General features: G+C 36.5%; 1 protein-coding gene across 1 annotated transcript in view; it reads right to left on the reverse strand.

The window, feature by feature from the left end:
* Window positions 1-2,783: 2,783 nt before the first annotated feature.
* The window catches only part of NECAB1 (N-terminal EF-hand calcium binding protein 1), a gene marked incomplete at its 5' end in the record, with an annotated part of 56,058 nt that continues 31,911 nt past the window's right edge, over window positions 2,784-26,930 (reverse strand). Inside the window, 8 exon segments of the mRNA XM_072410944.1 lie at window positions 2,784-6,207; window positions 8,179-8,270; window positions 8,671-8,748; window positions 10,899-11,011; window positions 16,675-16,728; window positions 18,577-18,653; window positions 19,247-19,359; window positions 25,611-25,747. Of these exon segments, the coding sequence (XP_072267045.1) occupies window positions 6,179-6,207; window positions 8,179-8,270; window positions 8,671-8,748; window positions 10,899-11,011; window positions 16,675-16,728; window positions 18,577-18,653; window positions 19,247-19,359; window positions 25,611-25,747 (693 nt within the window).

Genomic DNA, 26,930 nt, shown 5'->3' on the forward strand with positions numbered 1-26,930 from the left:
TTTCATAGATTGGCAGCTTATTATCACGAAAATAAAGTATGAATGTTAGTGGAGGTTGAAGTTTACATATACTGGATGTCCTAAGAGACAGTGTGCCAACCTTTTAAATATACGTAAGATATGTAAAGAACAAAGGAAAAGAAGAGTTTTTTGGCAAACAAAAAAGTATTGTATTCAATGATACATCTCATAAATAGCAATACATCAATTATCAGTTCTGGTAAACCACCATGGGTTTGTGGTCCCGTGTGGTGAAGTTCAGGCCCTAGGGGGTGCAATACATACAACGTCTAACATTATGCGCACAAGTAAATCCATAGATTGTTATAGTACAGGAACACATATCAGTTCATATTACCCGTTTTACGTGATGCGTTTCGCAGGGGTAGCGGCAGTTATGCAAATTTGTACGCATGCAGTTATAATATCTAAGTGTAACGGCAGTTCCGCGAATTTGTAGGCATGCAGTTATATAATCTAAGTGTGTAAACATATACAATGTAAATGATATTGAACAGTTTTGGGTCCAAACATACAGGATATTCTTTTAATTATCAATGGTCAAAACAGATTTTTCATATAATGAAAAAAGGGGTGATGATATTCTTACTGAATGTATCAAAGAAACATACACATCATAATTATAATAACGATTTTCATAATAAATTTTCACAAATATTGTGAATTGTAAAAGTGACTTACATGGTCTGTTGTGCAGCTTGGTTCAACTGATGTTATAAGTTTAGGAAAGTCCTAAACATTTAGGGCCAATATAGCAATTTTTTTGAATGAAAGTTCACTTCAAATATGTGCTCAAGGCAGGTAGGCTCAAGCACCATAAATATATATAAATATATATCCTATGGTGCTTGAGCCTAAAAAGAATATCCTGTATATTTGGACCCAAAACTGTTCAATATAATTTACATTCTATATGTTTACACACTTAGATTATATAACTTCATGCCTACAAATTTGCGGAACTGCCGTTACTCCTGAAGAAGTCATTAACAGGTGAAACGTGTCGGGTAAAACGGTTATTATGTTGTCCTGTACTATAACAAGCTAAGGATTTACTTGTGCGCATAATGTTAGATGTTGTATGTATAGCGCCCCCTAGAACCTGAACTTCACCACACCGGGACCACAACACCCATGGTGGTTCACCAGAACTAATAATTGATATATTGCTATATGAGATCATTGAATACAACTTTTTTGTTTGCCAAAAAACCCTTCCTCTCCTTTGTTCTTTACATAGCCTATTAACGTGAATAGGCATCCTTAAAGCATTGCGCGTTAACAGATAGGGCCTTATCTTTACAAGCTCTCCAAGACTGGAGGAGATAGATTATCATGAATAAACCTGGGGGATCCAACAAACCTGGAAATAATTTTTTATAAATCCTTTGCTATTAGGTAGCAAATGTTTTCAATCCTGGACCTGATAGGATAGGTTAGCCGGATAACCCAAATTCTACCATGATAGTCGATTATCCAGAGCTTTAATAAATCATGCTTGTTATATAACACACATTACCAAATCACAGAAGCATGAACAGATGTAATAGGCTTTTACCTTTTTAGTAGACTTTGGAGAGTTGGACATCAACTAACATTTCCTTTCATGGCTCAGGTAGTGAGCTTGTGCTAAAGCTAATAATTCTGCATGAGTGCCATGGCATCTACGGGGATGGAAAGTGCACAAGTTATGGATGTTAAACACACCCCTGCTGTATAGCAAATGTGAGATTATATGGTTTGTGGAATCTAGCAAACACATGTAAAAAGTATTAAGGTTACTCAAGGCCCAATTTCCTCAATAACTGCATGATTTACTTTTTAGTGGACTGATCCTTTACACTGAATAAACACCCTCATAATTCCATTTTTTAAGATTTTTTTTTTATTTAAAGATTACTTAACATACGCATAGAGCAACACAAATACAAATCAGAGACACGTAAACATTTATTAAGGTTTGGCACAAGAAAGTAACTTACATTTCCCTTTATATCATGGTCAGCATTATTCATTATTCATATTTCACTTCTGAAATGAACTGCCAATATCATTACTACACTGTCAATCCATGGTAAGACTTATTGCTGGTTGGGCAATTGCTTTAAGATAATTGTATTAATGTTTGTTACTCTCTTTCATTTCGGATTTATGATGCATTTTATTTTCACAGATTTTCAGATTTCTTACAATGTAATGTTGTTTAGTTATGTTTTGCCATATTTCTGTAGAGGGACATAAATACCTTGAGGTTGTCTTTAAGATATTAATTCATATATGGTAATTCCTTTATTCCCTTTAGCAATAGTCAACTGGTGGGCCATAGGCTTGCAATCAGTGGTATGTTGCACAGCAAGAACACAAATGAGCAATATTGTCTATGAGTGGTAAGCTTCTGATTAGACATCACCGCTTCAAACATCATTCAGTATACCAGCAACCAGGATACTAAAGGTGAGGAGACAGATATTTCCCAGGGTTAACTAAAATCAGTGCTCAAGTTTTACTTATAGTTGTTATGCAGAGATTACTACAGACCTGTGACATGACAAAGAGAGCAATAATGAGTTTACAACAGCTTTAATCCACAGGTACTGATGGTGGTATAGGTCGGGGGTCAGGTACATATGTGGAACATTTTCCAATTTGTGTTTGCTTTAAAGCCCTATCTAGAGAACTATTGTACCAAACATCCATATACTGCCACATTTATGGATGTGGCAGTGATGATCTCACTTTGGATAATATATTTATATCCTGTTAGGTGCAAAAGTGCCTATAAAACCTGTAGCATTATTGCTGCAACTAAACAGCTTTTATTGGAAGCTGACATTTACAGCCACAATTAACTGAAGGTCATTCTAAACCCTGCAGGTGGCAATCCAACTGCAGCCACCACCACTGAACCACCTTACATTGCCTTAATGAATAACGCAATTAGGAGATTGTAAAAGTGGTTCACTGGTGGTAGCTGCAGTTGGATTTCTTGGGAAACATAGTATTTCTTCTGATTCTTTTGATTTCTAAGCCAATAATTGTGTTTTATGTGTTGCAAAGTATCCTAATGGTGCTGAATGACGGCTCTGGGTGTAGTGATGTAACTTGGTTTGTGCATGTATATTGGTGAGTATGAAGGACACCAGCCAGACTGCAACCCCTGCCAGGTAAGGTGCCAGACCATGGATTGCCAGATTTTGCTTGGAGCTGTAAGAATTTGTTCATATTTCACAATAAATGTGTCACCAGATATTTGGCTAATGCTAACATGTTAAAACTATCACTGGTATTACTAAATAGAATTTATGATAAGTGTAGTATTCTGCCAAATACAAATTGCACATATCTTGTAGCAAAATACAGGTTTCTCAATAGAAGTCCTTAGTACTGGAACAGCTATGCAGCAATTATATTGCTTTAATAAGAGTAAAGTGCTTATATAAATTACTATCAGAGGTGGACACAGAGAACTTTCATTCCTAATCTAGAATATCACTGTCAGCAAATTCAGTTTGGGAATTTTAGCTACACTAAATATTTGTTTTATTTTTAGTAATTTGCTTAACTGAAAGAACCATGTGGGATACCATTGCTGACTACCTAAATATTCCAATAACCTGACGATCCATTGGATTCAATTTTCTGAGTTACTGGCCTAGAACAATTATGCAGCCTTTGTGTTCTTACTTTATTGCTGCATAGCTGTTCCAGGTTGGCAGCTAAAATGATTGAAACAGACACTGCCAAGCAGCTAGTATTTTCATAGTGCAGTTTTCCTGTAAAGCAAATTTAAACCTAAAGAACAAAAGTTACCAAGAGGTACAGCTAATTACCAAAAGAGAAATGCAAAGTGTCCTAGCTGGTGGTCTTTTTGTTTTAGGCCTATACTGCACATGCGCTGCGTAGTCTAAAGCTCAGCCACATACAGAGCCAGCTGCCAGGGACAATAAAACTCCCGCACGTACATCAATATTGGCCATTCAGTCTCCAAAGAGGATTACTGTGGAGTGAGCAGTGAAAATGGTGGCTTCTTGGAATGCAGTAGTGACAAGATCCAGGACCTGTTAACAGGTAATTCTGTGCTATGATTGTCAAGAATGCTGTGCACATTGTTATTATTGTTATTACCATTCACCAATGTATACAGTTCAGCTTAAAGTTTTAAATATCTGCTCATGTTTTTGTCCTAAAGCATTCAAGCACAATAGCTCAGCTTTTCTTTTTAGTATGAATGAAGTACTCGTACACATGAGATGGCAGTTGTACATACCAATTACGGGATAAATAACTTGAGAAGTATTTTTATCTATATAAAAGGAAAGTATTTTCTTTTCAGTGTTTCACTGTAAAAAGTTTAGCGAATGTTTTATATTAAACATGTGCACACGCAGGCAGCCAGCCATGTTTGTATATTGCATTTGCAGAATCTGTTTCCTACTTTGTGCTATTTCATGATAGTTGTGCTTTATTTTGTTTTCTCACATTAGGAATATAAGGACTGAAAACAGTTGGCTCCTATGGTGGCTGATCTGTTATTTCGACAGCTGTAAATATATATATATATTTATTTATATATATATTATATATATTATTTATATTTATAATATATATATATTATTTATATATATGTCATATAAAAATAACTTTAGAGTAAAAAAGATGCTTGCTGCAAATGGAGTCAAAATTCCATTTAAACAATCCATGTCAACAACATAAGAAATTGCAGGTGAAGGGAGAAGTAAATCAGTTTGATTTTTTTCTTTTCATCAACAATTTTGTATGACTTTCAATGTTTCACTGGGCTTGCTAACACATTTTACCTTCACTTCTACCCATCTCCTCTTCTGGAAGTGTCTCATTACTGTCTGTGCTGGTCAAACTCCTCCACTTCTCTTCTCACTACATACCCTTTAAAGCTGGGGGATGCAATGGAGCATACTATAGAGTTACACTTTCAGGGCCATTTCAGACTTCCTGCTGACTTCAGCATTCAACCTTGCTCCCATTTAACTTCATTGGACAGCTTGGAAACCAATTTGTGCACACATTTTCATGTGGCTGCAGTTGCATTAGATTGAAGTGTAGTTACTGAAAGTGACAAGTTGTTTCTGCAGCTGACCACGTAATTGTTGAAAAGGGGCAAATGAGAGCATATAACAGTCTGGGGTCTTAATCTGTAGCTGTTGAAATTACATCCAAGATGGCAGCACCCAGCACCAGTCCCAGTGTTTTTGGATATCTATGTAAGAAATGCTTTTACAAATAAATACTGTTCATAAAATATATTAAATGCACATACAGTCTAATGGAAAGTTTGTTGCTGAGATACATGGTCTGGCAACATTAGTTTGGTAGTGCATTAGGTAATCCACATACACCTCATGTAGCATATATGCCATTTCTGTAGCAGGTGGCATATGATGCTCCAGGGTGACATTACCTCAGACAAATACAGTCTTTACATATTGAAACAGCTAAAGCTTTAAATATTGAACAATCATTTTTTTATGTGTATGGGTACATCAATTTTCCAGAGTCAGCAGTCACATGCACATATGGGTAAGATGGTCAAAAAACAGCTTTCATTGAATATACCCATGATGACCCTGCATGTGTATGAACCGATTAGATGTATTTCAATAGATATTACCAAACACTTCAAATGTAATAAACAAAACATTCTAGTCTATCTGAATGACTTATTACTTTTCTTTATGACATTATAACATACTGTCCCCTCTGTTCATTAACCAATATCATAAGTGTGCCATAACCGTAGTAGATTTTAGCATGGAGATTCAGCTGTTGTTGCTAAAAACTAACAATCATGACAGTAAATACAGTAATATTTGTTATAGCTTGGTGAGCCTTGTATTTGATAAGGTTTTAAGGTGTTATTGGCACACTTTAGTATAACATACAAATAACAAGGTGTCTGAGCACCATACACAGCTTAAGATATTTTATTGACAGCTTTTCATAGTTGGCAGCTTTTCTGAGGTTGACAGAAAAAACTATATGAAGCATCATGAAATAGACAAATAATACTTGTGTCCGGTTACTGTCCAAAAGATACACAAAGGGGGCTATGCTAGGTTTTCTTCTTTTATATGTAATGTCAAACAGTATCAACACGTCTGCAGAGCAGGTGAATGCGTATTCAGTTGTTATTAAGGACCCACCATGAAGCTGGAGAAGAAGTAAAGCAGGTTAGAATATAAAAGAAAAATGTAAACAAATTAGTGCTGTAATCAGGTAAAAGGTAAGATACTTCCTGTTTTTATCTATAAGGGTATTGGAAATCACCAATATGTTATGTGACCATGCAAATGTTTAACATCACTGCATGGGTAAAACCCAATATTGCTTTTTATGAACCCATGCTACATAGATGACCATACATTAATAGATATGTATTGCAATGAATAAACAGAGATTGGGTATATTAGTGTGACACAAAATGACAAATATTGATGAACAGGTAGATCTTGTGGCTTGTGATATGACAAGCCAAAAGCAAAATGCTGCCTGCTTCGAAAAGTTTTCTTAAAGTGGGTGACATTTTGTAAAGTTGCATTGTAAACCGTGCCTACCAAAAAATATGTTTTAATTTGACTTTGTAAGACCCCATTGACTGCACACTGATAGTGTTGTGATTAACCCTCCTTTAGTGCACAGCTAGTGCCCCAACCTTTTGAAAGTCTCTATGTGCATAGGTGGGAGGGGAAACACCTCTCTGGAACCAGATGTGATAATGCCCAGGCCCATTCATATGCCATACAGACACTGAATATTGCTATATATTAAAAGGGGCAGAGATGTGCCTATCTGTATATTTTAAGAATTATTATATTTATATTAACATTTTAAGGGGGTTTAAGAGCTAAGGCAATTCGGTCCCAGAAAAATGTCGGCATATTTATAAAGCAATGATCTAAGAACAGAGGCCTGACCTTTCCAAATTCAGGTAAATTTTAATAGAATCAAACAACCCTATTTTTCTAACTAAAATTAGCTCATACTGTCCCCTAAAAACCACCAGCTAATAGTAACACTCACCACTATTTACCTTGACAAGTCCAATATTTACATGAATTACAAACTTTTAACTAATGCAAGTATAGGGCTGTAAGGTCAGACTGTTTCTGTGAGCCTGTTACTGTACACGGTGAGCTGCCCTAAACAAAACTGGCAAATGTATGGATATGTAAAACATCTATGTTCTCTGAATAAACTGGAAGCTTTTATTACAACACAGTGAAGTTGTTTAACTAAAGGATTAGAGCAAACGTATCTTGAAAGTAATTTTCACTTGATTTAGTAAGAGGAGGAAACAAGTTGAAAATTATACCAAAATAAACAAAGTAAAATAATGATTTTTGCCTGCACCTGACTGAATGGTTGAAATCAGCACAACTCTACTACATTCCCTGAAATTTCTCTAGGCAATGCAAGATTTCATTTAGTTTAGTGAATGAAGTGACATTGTGCTGACCTCATTCAATTATTGTGGCACTTTGGCACATGAGATTACACTCACATACTTCCATGTTGGTAACATGTATGTTAACACACAACATGCCAACCCACAAACCATAGTGCAGTGCTTTTTATTTTTAATAGCAAAATGATGCCAGTCCCCAATGCACCACCATGGACCCGTGTTTTTCTTCATGGCAACACAATAGAAAAATTACAGATGCAGCTCTTGTAAAATGTCTCTTGCTGTGTGCATTCTTATTGGGCTGCCTTATTGCAAAACATGTTTGCATGAATTCACTAATGCACCACAAAGGTCTGAATGATAAGGATAACAGCTCTGGAGCATGTGATTGGAAAAAACTATTAGAAGACAGCAATGACAGCTCCATGGTTCTGGTGAGTTCTACACTTTGATGTATAGAAATGGCCCTTATAACTCTATTGAGTTGAGCTATGATTTTTTATGGTCCAGCCCTTGCATGCATTGAAAATATTATTGCTTCCATTTATCTAAAGGTGTATGGTTTAGTGGTTTAGCCTTTGACTATAAAGATGATAAAGTGAGACAATAGAAAGTTACTGCTGCTCAGACATGATTCATGTATATCACAGAGCGGAGCTGCAATGGCCTATACATATAATATTCTTCATGAATGTATTGATGATAATTATACAAACCAGGCACGAGCATCGTAGTCATCAGCTCTGGTGTTTCTAGGAAATCAACGTTACTCCGCTGAAATGTCTTGCTGTAATTAGCTTGAAGATGGCTGTGTAAATATTTCATCAGTTAGTATGTAAAAATGAAAAGTTTAAAGTGGAGAAAAAAAAAAGTTGCATAGGTTGTCATAACATTTATCATGTTGTAATATCAATCAGTGCAGCTTACAGCTCCTGGAAGAGCTTAGACACAAACTGATTTTTCATCATTATTTGCAAGTCATTATTTGAATAGCTATAGGCACAACTCCTAGCCAACAGAAGTAGGATATAGCAGAGGCTTTATTTCCTTCTAAAGGCAATGAAAAAATTGCCAGAACTTGACAAATATACAGGCCCATTAAGATAAAAACCTGGTTACCTTCTGATTATTGGAAAAACTTTTTTTTGAACTGGTAAAAAAATATAAAAAACAAAATAAACTTTGTAATTTGAATTGAATTTACTTACTTTTTCCATATATTACTATTCTCCCAAAACTCATAAATGATGTATCTGGACTCGTTGGAAAGTTTCTGAATGGACACGCTACGGAAAACAGATTAAAGCTTGTTATACTTTGAATGCAAAAAAACATTCTGGTGTTTACTAGACCTGCTCACCCTTCTCTCTCAACACTAGTGCCTGACTTTATAAAGCAACATCAGGTATTCGTGCACCATAAGGAACTTGTGCATAGTACATGCACAGCATTCCAGCCCTCTGCAATACTGCTATTCTGTCAATTGGGGCACTGAGATGGCACCACTAGCCATTTGTCCATTCTAATATAAATCCAACTATGCTGCATTGGTTTCCTTGTGGATTACCTGGCACTGCTTTCTAAAGGAGCACGCAAGCCTTTTCAAGAAGAAAGCACAGTCAAATGGAATCAAATAACTATACACTATACATTTCCAAAAAATGAAAATGCAGGAGCAAAAAAAAAAAAAAATATTGTATATGATAGGACATGGCTACAACAGCATAACTTACAGAAAAGCTAATTTTCAGGAAAATTGGAAAGTACATTAGCAAAAACATTTGTGGTCAATATTACTTTGATGTATATTTATTAAACAAATCTGACATTCACCGAAACATTCTCTGGTGAAAAGTGACTTACTGACATTCAACATTGCAACATGTGATCCTATAAGATTCTCCACCAGAGAATGTTTCATTGAATGTCAGATTTATTGCTTTATAAATAGAACCCTATGACTGTGATCTTGCATTGACAGGCAATAGCCTTTGATCGGCCAGTGGCAAATATGGGGATGCCTGAAGAGAGGAAATATGGCATGATTGCCACTCTTTAGAGAGTAATGTTTTTAACAATATTTAATTTAAATAAGGGCTTTAAGTGCATACACCACATGGCAATATCCACAATCTATCATTTTGATCAGAATGCTAACCTTGGAAAAATAATCCTATCCAAAGCACACATAAAAGATGAATAGAATGGTTTACTTAACCGCTGAAATTAATTATGAGATATGTTAAATCAGTGTTATAACATTGTATTATATATTATCGCAGTCAAAACAGTACCCGCAAGGCACAACACAAAGCATTTGGCACCAATCTAGGCACAGACTGGTGATTATTACACTAAACCTCTTTCCTCAAAACTGAGCTACTGTCCATAAACAATTATGCAGATCAGAAAAGTCAGAGTAAAGTTAGGTATTCTTATTTAAATGTTTTTCTGCATCAGCTGTTCAAAATATTAAAGCCAAAGAAGAAGAATAACAGCCCAGTAAATACCATCTTCAAAAGGAAAGGCCATTAATGGCAGCCCTCGTGTTATTTTTATGACAGGTTACCTTTAGGTTACAAGTATATACAATCAGAATTTAGGCGTTAAATATTATATTACATTTAAAAAGCCTAGTCTAGGTTATTGGTTATATTGAATAGATATTTTGCATTGAATAGATACATTGAATAGATATTTGTGAGGTTAAGAGTTAAAGCTAAAAGTATAAAAGACATCCCCCTCTTTCGACCCATACAGCAGTTATCTGTCCTGAGTCCATATGTCCTGAGATGCGGTGGGTTGCACAAACTCCAACCTTTATAAAGTTTTTGTACAGACATCTTATGGCGATTTGGTCAACACTTTTGGCTGGTCCACGTGTAAAACAAGCTTACTTTCCTTGATAATGAATCTACAACTATATTTTCTTGACTGAGATATACTTAGAATTAATATAACATGGGGCGGCAGACCATGCCATTCCATTGGTATCCAGTATTGTCTGGCTAGGTAATAATTTGTTTAGGCACACAACATAATGTTTGGTAATAAACAATAATGCACATTTGTAATCTTCCATAGATAATTTTTGGTCAAGCATGGCACAGTTTAGTAGTGGAAGTGGCTTTAAAATTAAGTTTGAGAGTTGGGAAAGGTGTCTTACAATATTGTAATAGATTTCCCATCATGTACAGGTATTGTCCTGTTGTGCAGCCCCAAGGGTTATTGGGGACACTTATAGAAGTTCCTCAAACTGAATTTGTTTCTCATCCATGGTAGGAGCAGACATAAGTGTAGGGATAGACTTGAGTTTTTTATTTTAGAACTTTAAAACTACAAAGCAAGGCTGCAAACCACTGTTGAGCATGTCCTGGCTGTGATACAAAGAATTACATAACACGACACAAGGCCAAGATTTACACCACATACTTACTGTAGACAGCCTGACTGAGCCGAAACAGATTCTACGTAGTGTTTCAGAGAAAGGCGAAACTCTTCTAGTTCCTCTATTAGCACAGTCAACTGACGCTGAACAATCATTATGTGCTGCGGAATTCAAAGAGATTGACATAATTTGACAATCAGACAAAGAAAGACCAATTAATCATGCATAGTTTGTTAGAACAGACTCAAATGGAAGATAAAAGGATCCTAAGATAATTTGCATGCCTCTCGCTGACATATATATATTTGGAGCCGGAAATTCTTTGGTGCTTGAAGGATCAGCAACATTCGTACTGATTTTAAATTAACTCTAATCCAGCCAACACACCGATCCTAATTTTTTCTGTAATGTATTCAATCTTCTTTTCTTTTATCCTTTACCTTAAGGTCTTGTACATACAGGCTCTACAAATTAAAGATTGAGTGCCAATCAGGGTCATTTTCTGCTGGGCTTTAAAAAAAATCCATTGATGGAATGGCTGGAAGGGGGAGCTTTAAAGCAATATATCGTTTAGTGAAAGATGGCATAGAATGGGGCACAAGGCTGAAACATAACTTTTTGTACTTTATTCTAGTTTAACTTAATGGTGCCTGGTGCTCTGGTGTATCCGGCCCCATACTTCTGTGGTCAATTACAGTTTTCATTTGACTTCTAATTTATCCATTTGCCTTGATTGCATTGACATTTTAACCTTTTACATGTTTAAGTATATTTATATGTGAATTAATAAACTCTATATTTTACCTGCATTTAATGGTGGTATAGAAAATTCTTACATTAAATATTCTGTTCACTTTCTGGTAGACACACAAACAATAGGCGAGAGGAAATTCTACAAGGAACAAGTGTCCCTTCTATTTTACCTCTTTTCCTATTCTGTTGGTAACATTAAGTTTTGGATATGTCTTCACTAACATAATCACCCAGTAAAAATGTGTATTTCTACCTTGATATGACAATCAAGTGACAATGTGTCTTTTCCCTCACCTCTGTATCCAAAACTGAAAACATTTTCTATTTAGATACACAAGACAGGGGTGTCCAAAGAGGGCCAGATTTAGGGAGATGAAAATGTGTGGGGGCCGATCATTCAGCATGTACTCAGGGTTAATGTGGGTGTGGTCTGCGCGGGGGTCCAGTGTCAGTGCGGGGGTCCAGTGTCAGTGTGGGCTCCGTGCAGAGCATGTTTTTGGAATCAGAGTGAGCGTGGTCCGTGCGGTCCCACACAGCACACACCTACTATACTGACGTAGGGGATTCCCTGTGCACACATGGGGACTCCCATCCTGCTGATTATGCCGAGAAGCGGGCCGATAATTGCAAGGCGGTTGATCAACTCTAATGAAATATAAAATAGTTTTTTGTACGCGTGTATTTTTTTCTGTGATCAACAGTGCTGGCTGGCTGCATAATATTGATTTTATGTCAGAGGCTGCGGGCTGGTGGAAATCTGAACATGGGCCACAATTGGCCCCCGTACCGGACTTGGACATGCCTGCTTTAAGACCTCTAAGGTCCAGGGTCCAAATTCTATGTAGCGTTTCTATTTTAATGGCCTATGCTGTTATAGCAGGGCAGTTTTTATATTTTTTTCCTAATTTAGGATTTTGTTAAAGATATCATTAATAAACACCACTAACTTTGTAATTTAATATATGTGCAGGTTTAGAAATTGTTTGAGTAGCTTGTACTATCCCAAGAATCGATACAATATCAGGCATGGCCTGTGAAAGTTGAAATATTCCTGTAACGCCAGCAAAGGACAAATCAGAGGTTTTATTAAGTCCTTGGAGGTTCCTGGAATGCATGCAAGCACCCTCTATGACTATTTCTTCACCTAACCACATACTAAAATGTTGGTTGTCATAATTTTGTTCTTTACTAAATGATGTATCATTGGGTTAGGTACCTTGGTACTGGGAATGTCAAAGTAAAATCAGTAATGCGAATGATGATGATAATAATCTGATATATTAATGTGATATAATAATTTGATAATAATTCTTAATGATAATAATGATATTATTCAATAATATATAGTAATATGATAATAATGGTAAAAATATGATGATAATTATAATGATGGGAATATGGAATAAACGATAAGATCTGACCAACTGCTGAAGCTATGTCAGGGAGTACAGTGGGTAGCTGAACCTGCAGTTACTGCATTCTATTATTATCGTACAAATGTGGGCTAAACCTTTAATGGCAATAGGCCCCTCGCAGTAATGGTCACCACTTGCCCTGTGTATGCATTGGCCCTTTAAACACGGCTTCTGTTGAAATCTTTACCTTGCATTTAGCTTTAGGCATAATTATGTAACAGGCAGAACACGGAGGTTGTTCTGTATGTCACCAGGTTAATACACTTTACTCCCCGGTGTTAAAGCTTCTCTTAGCATCTCACATTCAGCAATGACTGGTAGCCAGCAGAGATATGGCTTTGAAAACAAAGAGAGTCCGTAAGATCACAGGGATACCAGTGCAATAAAATCAAATAAATAATAAATCCACAGAGCTGGGAGATGTTGTAAAAACAAGATTGGCCTTTCAATTATTTATATTCTTTTTTTCTAGCAGATGCTAGAAACACATTCTAGTATTATGGGTTCTGGAGTTTATATGTGAACCGAATAAAAATATATCAGCATCTATCTCTTTGAGGATATCTTCATAAAAGTCCCTTAGAGACAAATAAAATAGTAAATGTCAGAAAGAATCAGTAGTTTGCCCTGGGTAGCTTAATATTCAGTATTTATTGTGACTCATGTCCCCATTATTCCGTATGACAACTGTGTAATGCCACATGTAAAATGGATAGGAAATAAATGAAAATATTCAAAGAGCTCTATGATGTTCATAAAAAAGACCAACTTTTACAAGCATATGTCTAATGCAAAGTAATAAACAGCTTGCACACATAAAAGCTTGTTAATTTCTAACCACACCCAAAAAACATTTTTTGATGAATTAAGGCTGATCCAATGGCCCTGATTTATTAAAGCTCTCCAATGCTGGAGAGGATACATTTTCATTGGTAATACTGGGTGATCCAGCAAACCAGGAATGGATCTGGTCCAGGATTCCAATCATTTGCTAGCAAATAGAAAATTACTTTGAAGCAAACTATTCCATGTTTGCTGGATCACCCAGCTTCACTGATGAAAGTTTATCCTCTCCAGCCTTGAAGAGCTTTAAAAAATCAGATCAAGTGTGTGCTGCCATATTTGTTACCAACACTGACAGCCACTTTATTCCAAAATCTGGTATTTGCAGAATCTTGCTAATGTGGTCATTTAGAACTATATTAGAGAAGGCAGGAGAGTACAAAAAAACCTCATACCAGGAGTACCACAACTAACCAGCAATGGGTGAGGAGGTGGGTGCTGAGGAAGGGGGTGCTAGGCATCTCAAGGTAACTGGTGCGGAATAGTTGATTTAGTTCGAGCTGAGAACAGGTTTGCTTTAAATTCAGTAAAGTACGAAGCACAACTGCATTCAGATATTTGGGTGAAAAATATGTTGACATTTGAACAGTAATATATTTAAGGAACAAAACATCAAAGGTGAAGCAGAGAGAAACAGCTGGAACACAGGTACTGAAAAGGTCACGGATCTCCTGCTACTTTTCCTTCTCCTGAGAGTTTATATCTTCCATCTAATGGTCTTGGCTATTCATTTACACTGCACAAAGGCCACTGCAGGAAGATCAGACAATGTTTTTATTTATACAATTCTTTCTGCAGGCACTTGATCACAGCAAACTGTGAAGTATTCTTTAAGTTAATTTCGGAAGGTTAGTATTTAAATATGTTAATAGACCGATGGAGGCAAAATAAAATCATCAATATTTTTATATATATATTCATCATCTGTGAGTAGCAGTATAATATGAGTAGTTAGTGCAGAACAGAATAAAACTGATAGTGACAGCAGGGAATAATGGGACATGGGTAGGAAAAAAAGGTAGAGGGAAAGGTTTCATTGCTTGGGAAGTAGACAAAAGAAATGCTAGATCTCTTAAAGTAAGAGACATTCCCAGTCCGGAACTATACAGAGGAAATTATTTTCCTAAGGTGGCTCTCCAGTGGTGGTTGAAGGTTGGCTCTTTGCTTGAGTAGGGACCACAAAGTGTGTAAGATTTAAAGTGCCAAAAGCAATAACCTATAAAGTTCAGATTCAACTGAAATCAGATTCTTATATAAATAAAAGCAAACATATCTCAAGGGTTCACCTTCTTCATCAATGCTTGGCACTATTTGTGTGCAATGTGTGCACTGGGCTCAAAGATATGAGGAAATTCTTAGTGGGTAGGTGGGTGGTAATTATTATGATTGCTCCAAATGCCAGATGTGCCTAGCTTTTGCAGTTTTCCATCATTTACTATCTGGTAAAACATTGTGAGCAGAACAAGAAGAAGAAAATCGACCTAAGGTATCCCTTGATAGATAAAGGTTCTAATCCAGTCTCAAAAATTTTAACATGGAGGAACCCTTGAAATAACTCTCAGGTCTTCCAGGAACCCCTAATATCATTACTATTTCCACAGCTGACAGTACATTAGCTTGGTGGTCAGTGTCTCTTTGCTGGCAATTGGGGAGAATGTCACCCTTCCAGATCGTCAAAAATACATTGGTGTCAGTAAAACGGACAAATTTTTTATTGCTCAAGGAACCCCCAAGGACTTCTGTAGGAAACCTGGTTGAGAAACACTGTTCTAATCCTTCCTCATTTTATCCAAAACTTGAAAAGTGTTCAGGTGTAACACCAGTCTAAATGTTTTTGTTAGTTTAGGACTGCATGGGTAAAGGTACGAACCATGTCAAGTCTTATTGTTTCCTGAGAACTTGGGGACATTTTTCCTCACTTTTGACTCAGTGGCAATGTTATCACACGGACAGGAAAGAGGAAGAGGAGAAAATCACCTTCACTTCCTACACCATTCCCCTCCATATACAAACACATGCACACTTTCCAGAAGAATGAAAAACATAATGCAAAATAAAGAGAAGGTTCTGTTTAAGCCCTTAAAACCCTAATTAGCCCAAAATAATTATTCTTGCCTTAGCTATTAGTTCTTTGTTTTTTTTTTATTTTTAACTTTTAATATTCATTTGTATTTGTCATCTTTTTTGCTGTAACTTCTTTCACCATTTTATATGCATGCATTTTCAAAAAAACTTTGTACCAGAAACATTATTTTAGTGTCATTTTTAGTGTCATGGAACAAACTATACAATAGAGGTATGCCTGTAAAAAAAATGTAATATTTACAATTAAACTACACTGATTCAAAGAATATTTTTATAGTTCATACAGAAAATAAAATCATTTTCACAGATTAAAACCTCTGAAAAAATGAGCTGAAATGGTTAAGTGACAAATATTTTTCACTATAAACAAACATTTCATTAAAGATGAAACAGAAACTGTGAAAAAAAAATCCTTTCTAAAAATAAAAACATAGTGTATAGTATAAAAATAAATATAGTGTATATTCATAGATCATCATGATGTAGAACTAGCTGTAGTGAAGAGACCATGGCTCTGTAGAGATCATTCTGCTTTTTTGGCAATTATTATACAAAAATCATATATTCAAATATTCAAACCGTCTAATGTTTTATATTTTCTGTACAATTAAAAAAATGATAAAATACTTCAGTTAAAATAAAATTGTTCTGTTGATTGTTGCATAAGCTTCACAGGCTTTTACTGGTGAGGTTTTAGCACTTAGTCTGGAAAATAATCAATTACTTACAGATTTTGTGCTGCCTTCTAAGATCTCTTCCTCCAGGGGCTCCATCTTCAGGTCCTTTACAAAAGGAACAAGAACAGTGAATAGCAGCTAGAGCTAGAGGATTCCGAATGGCTGATATTATATTTATATTAATTATTTGGCCAAAAATATTGGGTAACTATTTTCAATCAGGTATAACATCCAATGCTTATCTGCAGAATTATTTTGTATGTAAATCCCTTACTGACAGGTTTCTGAAACTCGACCTGATTAAAATAGGACTCATCATCTTCTTCTGCTCACTTTCCAAATGTCCTCCAGACATTTTTCTAACGCCCCTCAGGCACGTTGTCCTGGCGTCCTTTGATTGTCCTGGCGTCCTTTGATTCCGCCCTCTCCATCACCCTCAATATTCAGAAAATGTCCAGGTCCTGTCACTTTCTGCAGCCAGACTCATCCATCCTTCCCACGGCTCTGCTTCTGCTGCCATGCTTTGTAGTTCTGTGAATCCCCTGTGCTTTGCCTTCAAATCCATCCACAGTTCTTGTCCCACCTTTCTGCCCTGGTAAAAAAATACTCCCCCAGCCGCTCTTTTCGCTCCTCCAATGACCTACTAATGACTTCCTCACTCATAACCTCATCACATGCACAGCTCCAAGACTTTTCTAGAACTGCCCTCAACTCTCTAGAACGGTCTTCCTCATCCTATTCGGCTTTTCATTTACAAGAGCACTCAAAACCCTTCTTTTCATATATGCCTACCTGTCTTGTTCTGTATCTTAAACACATTCTTATAGGTAATTTCCAACCCCTTATGCTTGAAAGGTTTAAACTAGTACTACCCCTTCTCACATGCTTCACTGCATCTGGCTTATAACTCATTATAACTAGTTTTACAGAATATTTGCACATATTTACAGTGAGTTGCTTTTTAGCCAAATTTGGTGTGTTTTTAAGCTAGGGATTTATTTGTCTATTCTTTGCATTTCCTTGTTCTCTGCTCCCTCTTCTTCTCAACATGCTAATAATAACTTTAAATAAAATATCTCATTTTTTTTACCAACCTTACTTTAGACCCTGTAATCTCATCACTAGATGTCAATGCTTCTTTATATCATGCAGACAAACCAACAATGCTTAGATTTGATGGCTGCATTAGTTTTTATTTTCAACAAGGACAGAAAATAGCTTTTGTTACTGCCAGGAAGGTTCTTGTCACTGTTTGTGCATTGAACAAATCCATCAAACAAAATTATTGACGCCCCAGTGTGTTGTTACACAGTAGTATAAAAAATGTGAATGTTATGTGGATGCCATGTAGAAATCCTTCATAGCTGGTCATTAATAGCCTAATCAGTGATGTCAAGGGACCCCTGTGGAAAATATATATTTTCCCAAAACAATAACAAAAAATTAAAAATCTACTGTGTGTATGCACCCGATTCATGTAATGGAGAGAAAGACAGGAAGACCGGTATGTGGTCCAGCTTCATTTCATACAATTGAGAAGTGAGCGAAAAAAATGTTAAAATAAATCCATAAAAAGGAAATAATCCAGCCAATAAGGACTGGTAGGCTAAAATACATCACAATTTCGAGTGGTTTAGATATACTTTGGGTCTTAGGTGAGCTCAGTAACACAACATCTTCCACTATGGCAAGAAGGAAATGCCTTTTACTCAAAATAATGTTATTTGCTAATGCTGACTAGATGAACAGAATTCTAAATTCTGTTGGCAGGTAAAACAGCTCCTATATATGTATATCTCCTTTGTATTTAACAGTTTCCCCGCAGTCCAAACATCTGAAGATCCAAAGCACACACCACGTTCATTTTAGCTCAATATTAACAAGGAAGATGGAGTCGTGGCTCTTGCAAAGAAAATAAATAAATGCATAATAAATAAAGAATCATTTCAATACCTTCTTTTCCAGCCTGTCAATTAGTTTCTGAAGTCTGTTTATCTGGGTCATCCACTGGTTGTCTTCGTCTAACAAGCCTACAGGAAGAATAAATAAATAATCGAATGGAAAATATTCAGGATTTTTGTCTTATGTAGGGAGGAATGGCTGTTTAGTGCAAGGAGACCCTGCAGGAAAACATTTTAAAGGCTGTCATGCTTCAGCAGGTAATTCTGTGTTCAACATTTATTTAGTCATTGCGATTTATTACATAACAGACTTAAATAATGGTGGAAGAGTTTATAGTAATATTGGTAGAAACACAGCAAACACATCTGTTCCTGGTCTCTAAGGCTCAGTGGAGGTTGAGCTGCAATCCCTTAGACTCTGTATGTTCCTTCTATGCTTGTACAGGTTTCTGATCATTTACATTTATCCTGTTTGAAACAGCAAAATACATGCCAGGTGCACGCCAGGTTTACTGGTAAGGTGTGCTGGGGTTCAACAGTGCGCCAAACCTTATTATAAGCATTACCATGGGGTGCTGCCCTGCTAAGATGTGAATCAACAAGGATCATGCAGAGCACTTTAATTACACTTTAGTGATATGATAACTGTAATTGAATGTAGACGTTGCAATTTAAATAATCTTTCTTATGCAGTCATATACAGTGTTTATTAAAAATAATACCAATGTTAAACTGAGGACTGTTAGGTGAAAAACTGTTATTTCTCTGAAGTCTTCGACTGGATCGTTTCCCCGTCCATGGGATTGATAGCACATGTGGCTTTGTAGGTCCTTGCCTGGAAATTAACAAGAGACGGGAAACAAAAGATGGAGAATGTTGGTTTTGGCTTTGTGAGTGGATTGATTTGATTTCAACATACAGCTATACATTGTTCATATTACATGTCAAAGGTATATGTGTTCCCTTTATCCAATGTACACAATGCTAGGATTGAGCTATAACGCATGTTCATACTGTGAAAGATAAAGACGTAAGAAGAGAAACATATTGTGCAGTCTACATCTCCCATCAAGCTATTCAATTCATGAGCATTAGGTGCCATTGGTAAAAGCTGGAAGTAGCCCACACACCTGTGGTTCTAAATGTTCTTTAATGTGCAGACTTTTTTAAAGTAACTCTGTGATTTGGTAATGCAGTGTTCACTTGTGGCCCTATTAACAGCACATATTTTCGTTATAATAGTTCTTAGGTCACCTGGCTTCCTTTTTAGCCCTCAGGAGTGCTAGAGGTAGCATGCGACTCACCCATCCTATTCCCACATTACAGCATTGGTACTTTGTGATTACCCATTGCCACCAATAATATTACCAGCAGTGTAAGATGACCAGGAATCACCTGGCATCATATCACGTGCCAAAGTCCAATAAAGTCTAATAATTACTTATCCATACATGGGTACAGGGCCATATTCCTGCCGAAGAAGGTTAAAATTAGTTTGACTAATTGGCATGTGTTTGAACCTAAAAGTTTTAGTAGTGTTCTGAGTAGACTTCTGTCTTCTGGTATTGTTTGGCATGAGTGCTCAGCCACCATGGCATACAGATGACTTAATAATATCTGTAGTAGTTCCAAGATTCACACCACAGATGTAACCCAACATCATCAGCACAATGTTTGGGTAAAATACACAGCACCTGAGCATGTTGTAGACTCTAAATGCATCTCAAAATTTTCTAATATAACTGGAGTGTGTTTTTAATATACGATGATGGAATTACTTTTTTAATCCTACCATAAAGGATTAAAAATACCGCAGAAAGTCGAACACTTTGAAATCTATCAGAGACTTTCTGTGTTTTCAGTTTTATGTGTTTTCTTACTTCTTGGGGTCTATCTTTTGTATTTAGTTCATTGTGTAATGTAATTTTAAGCTGTAATTGATTTGTACACAAAAGCAGTTTATGATTTTCACAGTTAGATAATGGTGAAAAGTTTCAGAAAATGAAAAGCCTGATGATTGGAAAAATTTACAGGCTTAGTGTTCTTAGCGTGTTTATTTTTTATGTTTTGAATCTTTTCTTCTTATCCTGAGAGGTATTAATTCTAACTTGTTGTAATTAACAATGCACAGTGCAGACACTACATGGTACATGCAAGTTAACCTGCAAAGAAATGGTGCATTGTATGTTACATAATCCTTGTACACGCTGGTTAGTCTGAAAAGGCTTTGGGCTGTTTTCTGTTACATAATCTTTTTACACGGTGGCTAGTCTACAACCATGGTGTTACATATTACCTAAAAAAATATCTGAGGAGTTAAAAGGATGACTCATTGGCTTGACTGACAGTAGGCTTTTCATTTTCTGAAATTTTCCACCATCTAACTGTGAAAATCGTAAACTGCTTTTGTGTACAAATCAATTACAGCTTAAAATTACTTTACACAATGAACTAAATACAAAAGATAGATAAAAATACACAGTGACTGATTTTGGGCACGATTATTAAGAGAATTTGTGCAAGGGATTAAAGGTTTATTAAAGGTAGGTTTTAAGGTTTTTAGCACATTTGTAGACTGACCATTTAAGGGAGCTTGGTATAGAGATAATTGTAGATTAGCTGCTGGAGGGAACATGTATAGAGGTTTTTGTAGATGTATAGGGGTATTAGCACTAGAGGGAGCAGCCTGTAAAGAAATAAAGTGGAACTAAACTAAACAAAAATAAAATAAATCACACTTCCTCTTAATTCCACAGATTGTGCTGGAGAAGTCCTCCATCAGGTCCCACGCCATCCTTCGTCCCAGCGGAGGAAGGACTGGCTCTATCTTCCTTCTTCTGGCTACATCACCTGATCTTGCACTGTGCAGACACAAGATTAGGTGGCATACCCTGCTGTAAAGGCAGGCTATGCACATGCAGATGCACATCGGCATCTCCTTCCCCTCAGTGTAGGAAAATGTGTAGGAGCAGCCGAAGACGTAGGTATCCCGGGAGGCTCTGCGCTCCCATTCAGTCTTGATCGCCACAGGGATAAAAACAGAAGGGAATGGGCTTCATCTTTTTTTTTTGAAGGGTGTTGCAGTAAAAAAAAAAATTATATTTTTACTTTATATAAAATGTCTATTAGGATCTCTAGAGGCTTATCCATACATTTTACCATATGGATTAGACTTTCTCAACCAGTGTTCCGTGGAACTCCAAGGTTCCCCCTGATATTGTGGGAGGTTCCTTGCACTGTAGCTGAATAAATTCTACTGATGATGCCTGCATAGTTCCGGGGACAACGCTACTTGGTAAAACTTGGTGATGATGTTTTTAGTTGTCTATAAAGGTATTATTCTTGTCACCACTGTAAGGAAGCATTCTTTCCACTATTTTTTCCCATTGACTCCCAAAAAATTGGTTTGAATAGGGGTTCCCTAGGACCTGAAAATTATTTTATGGGTTCTTCAGGGAAAAAAGGTTGGTATTACTCTAGAGAGTGCCCAAAACCACCAAGGCCTATTTATTTCCTAACAGCTAGTTAGAGGCAGTCAAGTACCAATGGTATCTCTAGTGACATGAAGCAGCATTACTATTTTTGCAATCATGGATTAAAGCTGGTTGCTGGAGAAACTATCACTTCCTATGATGTGGGCTGAAATGCACAATTTGAATGATAAAACGTATACATTACCAGACACTAAAATCTGGGATATTTTGTGTTCTTGTATTTTTGCCAAATGCAGGATCCCTGGGTGGATAGGATCATAATACCCTTGAAATACATTTATAAAATATTACAGTGTCTCCGGCAGGTATTTTAATATACATATATTTTAAGCTACAGAGGCAAAACTTCCCCAGAATGCATTTAATAATTGGATAATTTTAACATATTTTTGTATTTATCAGGAGCAGCATGCTGTAGAATACATAGCAGCACCTGCCAGTGCCACAAACTCTGCCATTTACAATGAAGTGCTAGTGGCATTAGCATACATGATTGCTTTTAATCAGACTGAAACATTTTGTTGTCATTTACTAAATTGCAAATCACTTAGCTTTTAGTTAGTTGGTGTGTTAAGAGTATTTATGATTTTATAACACTTACTGGAGTACACAGCGTGCTGAAAATGTACAGTATTTGCACTTATTTATGGCACTGTAATGCTTTGTTGCACAGTATACTGGAACTCTAAGATAAGATAGATATTATCTGCACACCAAGGTAAAGACACCAGACTGCCACAGTTGACAATTGCTTTGTCATGTGGTTGTGCCAGGGTGAGTGCAGATGAGGTTGTGATGCTGTTCTTCCTCCAGAGAAGGAAAAGCAAACTGCACAGCCAGAAGCCGAAAGGTTTATCTAAGACCTTTGGTTGACCACAGCAGTCTGCCACAGGCTCAACAGCAATCCAAACTGCTTCCTTCAAACCGAATGGGATCAATTAGGAACCACTTTCTGCAGGCAGTTGGATTGGGGTTGCAACTGTTGAACACAACATGCTGCTTTCTGGCCGTCCTTGAGAGGTCAACCACTTCCATTGACTGAAATGCGACTTTCTTTACTCACTGCTCACAACAGTTGGAAGATGGTTTGGGTTACTGCTGGAGAACTGAAAAAGATCTTCCTTAAATAATAAACCACAGCAAAGTACAACATCAACCACGAGGTTTAACCTGTAGTTGACACAACAACTGCAAAGTTAAACCACACATGAATGTTGAGGGTTTAATGGAGGTAGGTAACAGTAGTGGTTTGCAGCACCAAGTTTGAAAGGGGCCTTATTGTCACTTTCAAAAACAGCACTTCGCAAGCAAACATATGAACAAAATTATACCTATCTGCTCCTATTCAGCTGAATGGCAGTGGTTGTGAGCACAATTGAACTTGTGGTAGAATGCTGTTCTCAGCCAAAAGTCTGAAATGGCCATAATGTATCCTAATCACACAATACAGTGCATCATTTTCTGGGGTTGTGTAGGGACCCCATTCATTAAGGACTGTGCACTGAATGGATATTAAGGTATATTCAAGGTTTTTAGTTTATTTAAATATTATTTGATTAACTTACCAATTGATTACCATTATCATCATTGTTATTATTATTATTTCATAAGTGGCCAATAGAAACTTATAATATATAAAATATATAATAAAATATATAATATATAATAAAATATATAATAAATGTAGTATTTAGTTTTATTTTTATTATCATTATTATTATTATTTTTTATTATTACATTACAATGTACTATAACATTACCACTTTCTACTATGGTGTGTGTCTTTTAGGCACACACATTAGACTTACAATATATATCCACTTGATCAACCATTACCCTTCATTTATCTTTCTTATCCTCACTACATGTATGACCAATATTTACACATATTTACAACTTCTAGTACTGGAATTGATGTGCCCCATCCATCAATCACCTGTGATTCTGACTCCTCTGAATACTCCCTAATATACTTAATAACTGTATAGTACCAGACGACATGTTCCTGATTCCTCTATCAGACAATATGTTCATGATTCCTTCACAAATACCACCATCATAAGCTTTTGATCTATTACCTAGTGTATTAGTCTTTATAGCAAAAAATGTACTTTGCAAGGTTATTTCAATGTAATGTCATATAGCAATACCTCATATGTCATATAGCAATACCTAGCAATACCTCCATCTCCTCTTATTAATATGAATATTAGTGTATTGCAAATTATGCTTTATCTTTTAAAAGCCAACACATATTAATAAGAATTGTACATTGTTTTTTATGTGTTTATTAAGGCTTTATGCACTTTACACTTATATATACATATTTATTCTGTATACAGTCATTGTTGGATGTCCCAAAGTCCCCCGAGGACGCCTCTATGGGCGAAACGCGTCAGGACACGACATCTATCTTTTCTCCAACTCCTATACGCCTAATTCTGCGTCCAAACGTAGGAGTCAATGTCTAGCCTTTTGCACCCTCCTATGCCAATTAGCCTAGGGATTTATTGAGAGTCTGTAATTTATATACTTGCTGTGTGATTCAACATTGTATAACATTGTCTAAATTTATGTTGTTTAAAACACTGCTGCATCAAAAATACCCCACTTCTTCTCAGTCTGTTTATTTGTAATCACTGAATAGATATAAATAACATCACCAGTTACAAGTTTTCCCACCTACCTTGTGTGAACTACAAAAGAACTATTCATTAATAAAAGTTTGAAACAAAAAATAGCCAAGCAGCTTGCATTTAAGTCATCAGCAATGGCAGCCTTTGTGGTTTTCTCACTGGGCTTCCTTTAGGGCAGGTTTAGATCCGCTTTAGGATCAAGCCTCGTCAGCCTGTCACTTAAAAAAAAAAAACAGCATCTGCATATTTGACAGCAGGCTTGTACTAGTACCACTCACTGCCATCTCATTCATACTCTATGGAGCTGCCGCCCGGAGAAGCCGCATGCAGCGTCTCCCCAGAGCCAGCAGTTTCAATAGCATGGGGAAGCAGTAAATGTACCGCAACCTCATGACCAGTGTGAAAATAGCCTTAAAGATCTGTAGCCGTAAAGAAAACAGGACTGGCATACCACCTCCCAATTCTCCCCAACCCCTGCTATTTACCTACTTTGTTGCACAGCCATGGCCAGGTCTGGTGTTTACAATGATTTTAATGGGGGACATACTAAGACTCTCCAGCCATGCAGGGATGGTAATCTCAGTTATTGATAAATGCCGGATTGGGCCCCAAAGTTTGGTTACGCACCCAACACAGCTTAGCTCGGCAGTTATGAATGAGCCCTTAGGAATGTTTTTATCAAACGTAAATAAATCAAGTTTTATTTTTTGAGCTTCTGGTTTCTAATGTGTCAGGTAGACGCAGATATAGCTATAAACTGTAAAATATTGAAGGATTTCTGGACTGGAGCACATTTATCTTCACTCCATAATGTACATTTGCAGACAGACAAAAAAAAAGTTGTGCACATTTCAAGCAAAGAACAGATGGATTTGCGCAACCGCAGATCTGAACCCAAGCGATTACCAGGTGTGCGCTATATGACCCGGTACATTTTGAAGCTTCTCCAAACCCACCTCTCCTGGCGTGTCTGCTCCTCTGTAGTTTCCATGGCACATTCTAATGAGTTCTGGAGAGACTGCAGCTGGTTCAGTGTTTCCTTCAGCAAAAAGCGTGTCACAAACTGTTCCAGTTTTGAGGCATTCTGATATTGCTGAAACAAAGCAGAAGTATCACGTGTGATGAATCTTTTATAAAATGAAATGTTCTGGGTTTTCAGAACCTCTGCTTCCCTTGCACCCAGGCACTTGTCAAGATAAATGTATAATTAGAACTAAAATGAACAGGACCAAAAAAAACACAAATGGAAAAATCGCTTAGCTGAGATTCTGAAGAGGAAACAAAATTTCCAAACTACGTTATTGGATCTCATAATGAGACTTCAAACGTTGAGGACCAGCTGAAGGAGCATTTCAACCTATTATTTAGCATTTATATAATGACCTTGGCTATTTCAGTGAATTACTTTTACAAATATAATGGCAACCAATATAATCTGAACAAATTAAAGGAAAAAAACAAATAACACCAAACACGTAAATTAATAAAGTGAAATGGAATCTATAATCACAGTCCTTACATTAGGAATTAATATAGAGCAACAAGTACACAATTATATTATATATTATATAAAAAGTAAAAGCTATCAGTAATAAGCTTTTTTTTATACCAGTGTTTCCTAACCAGGGTTCTTCCAGAGGTTTCTTTGGGATCCTTCAGCAATGACAGTTTGTACCGCTCAGGTCAGTTTAAGTGACACCAATGATCTTTTTGGCTATCTTTAATGGTGACATTCCTTCCAAAGGCCATCAATGTAGGAAACCTTCTTCCCACTGACCACCACACTAATAAACTGCAATTATTGTTAGGGTTTTCTTGAAGACCTGGAAGTAATTTCAAGGGTTCCATGTTAAAAAGATCAAGAAACACTGGTTTATAGTCAATATGTGTAGCAGTTTCTGGTGGCTTTCACTATTTATGGCTGAATACTAGACCACAGCGGAGAGCTGCAAAGTTAGTACATTGTGTATCATGGATGTGGGTCTATACATTTGTAGTCTCAGCTCTCTAAAGCACTCTGGAGTGGCTACAAAGGAAAACATACCCAATGGACCATCAAATGTAGCCACAGATATTAGGGATATGCAGTTTTCCTGCAAATTATTTATATGGACATGTTTTTACAGTAATAGAAGGAAGGACTGTATTATTACATAAACCAAATATGATTTTTTTGTTTCTGACATTAGTAACACTTTAAGAGGAATTCATTATGGTTAAAGGTATACAAGGGCTTTACAATCATGGATAAATATTTTCTGAACATATTCATTACA

This window comes from Pyxicephalus adspersus, chromosome 5, assembly GCF_032062135.1.
Source record: "Pyxicephalus adspersus chromosome 5, UCB_Pads_2.0, whole genome shotgun sequence".
NCBI classification, from domain to species: domain Eukaryota; kingdom Metazoa; phylum Chordata; class Amphibia; order Anura; family Pyxicephalidae; genus Pyxicephalus; species Pyxicephalus adspersus.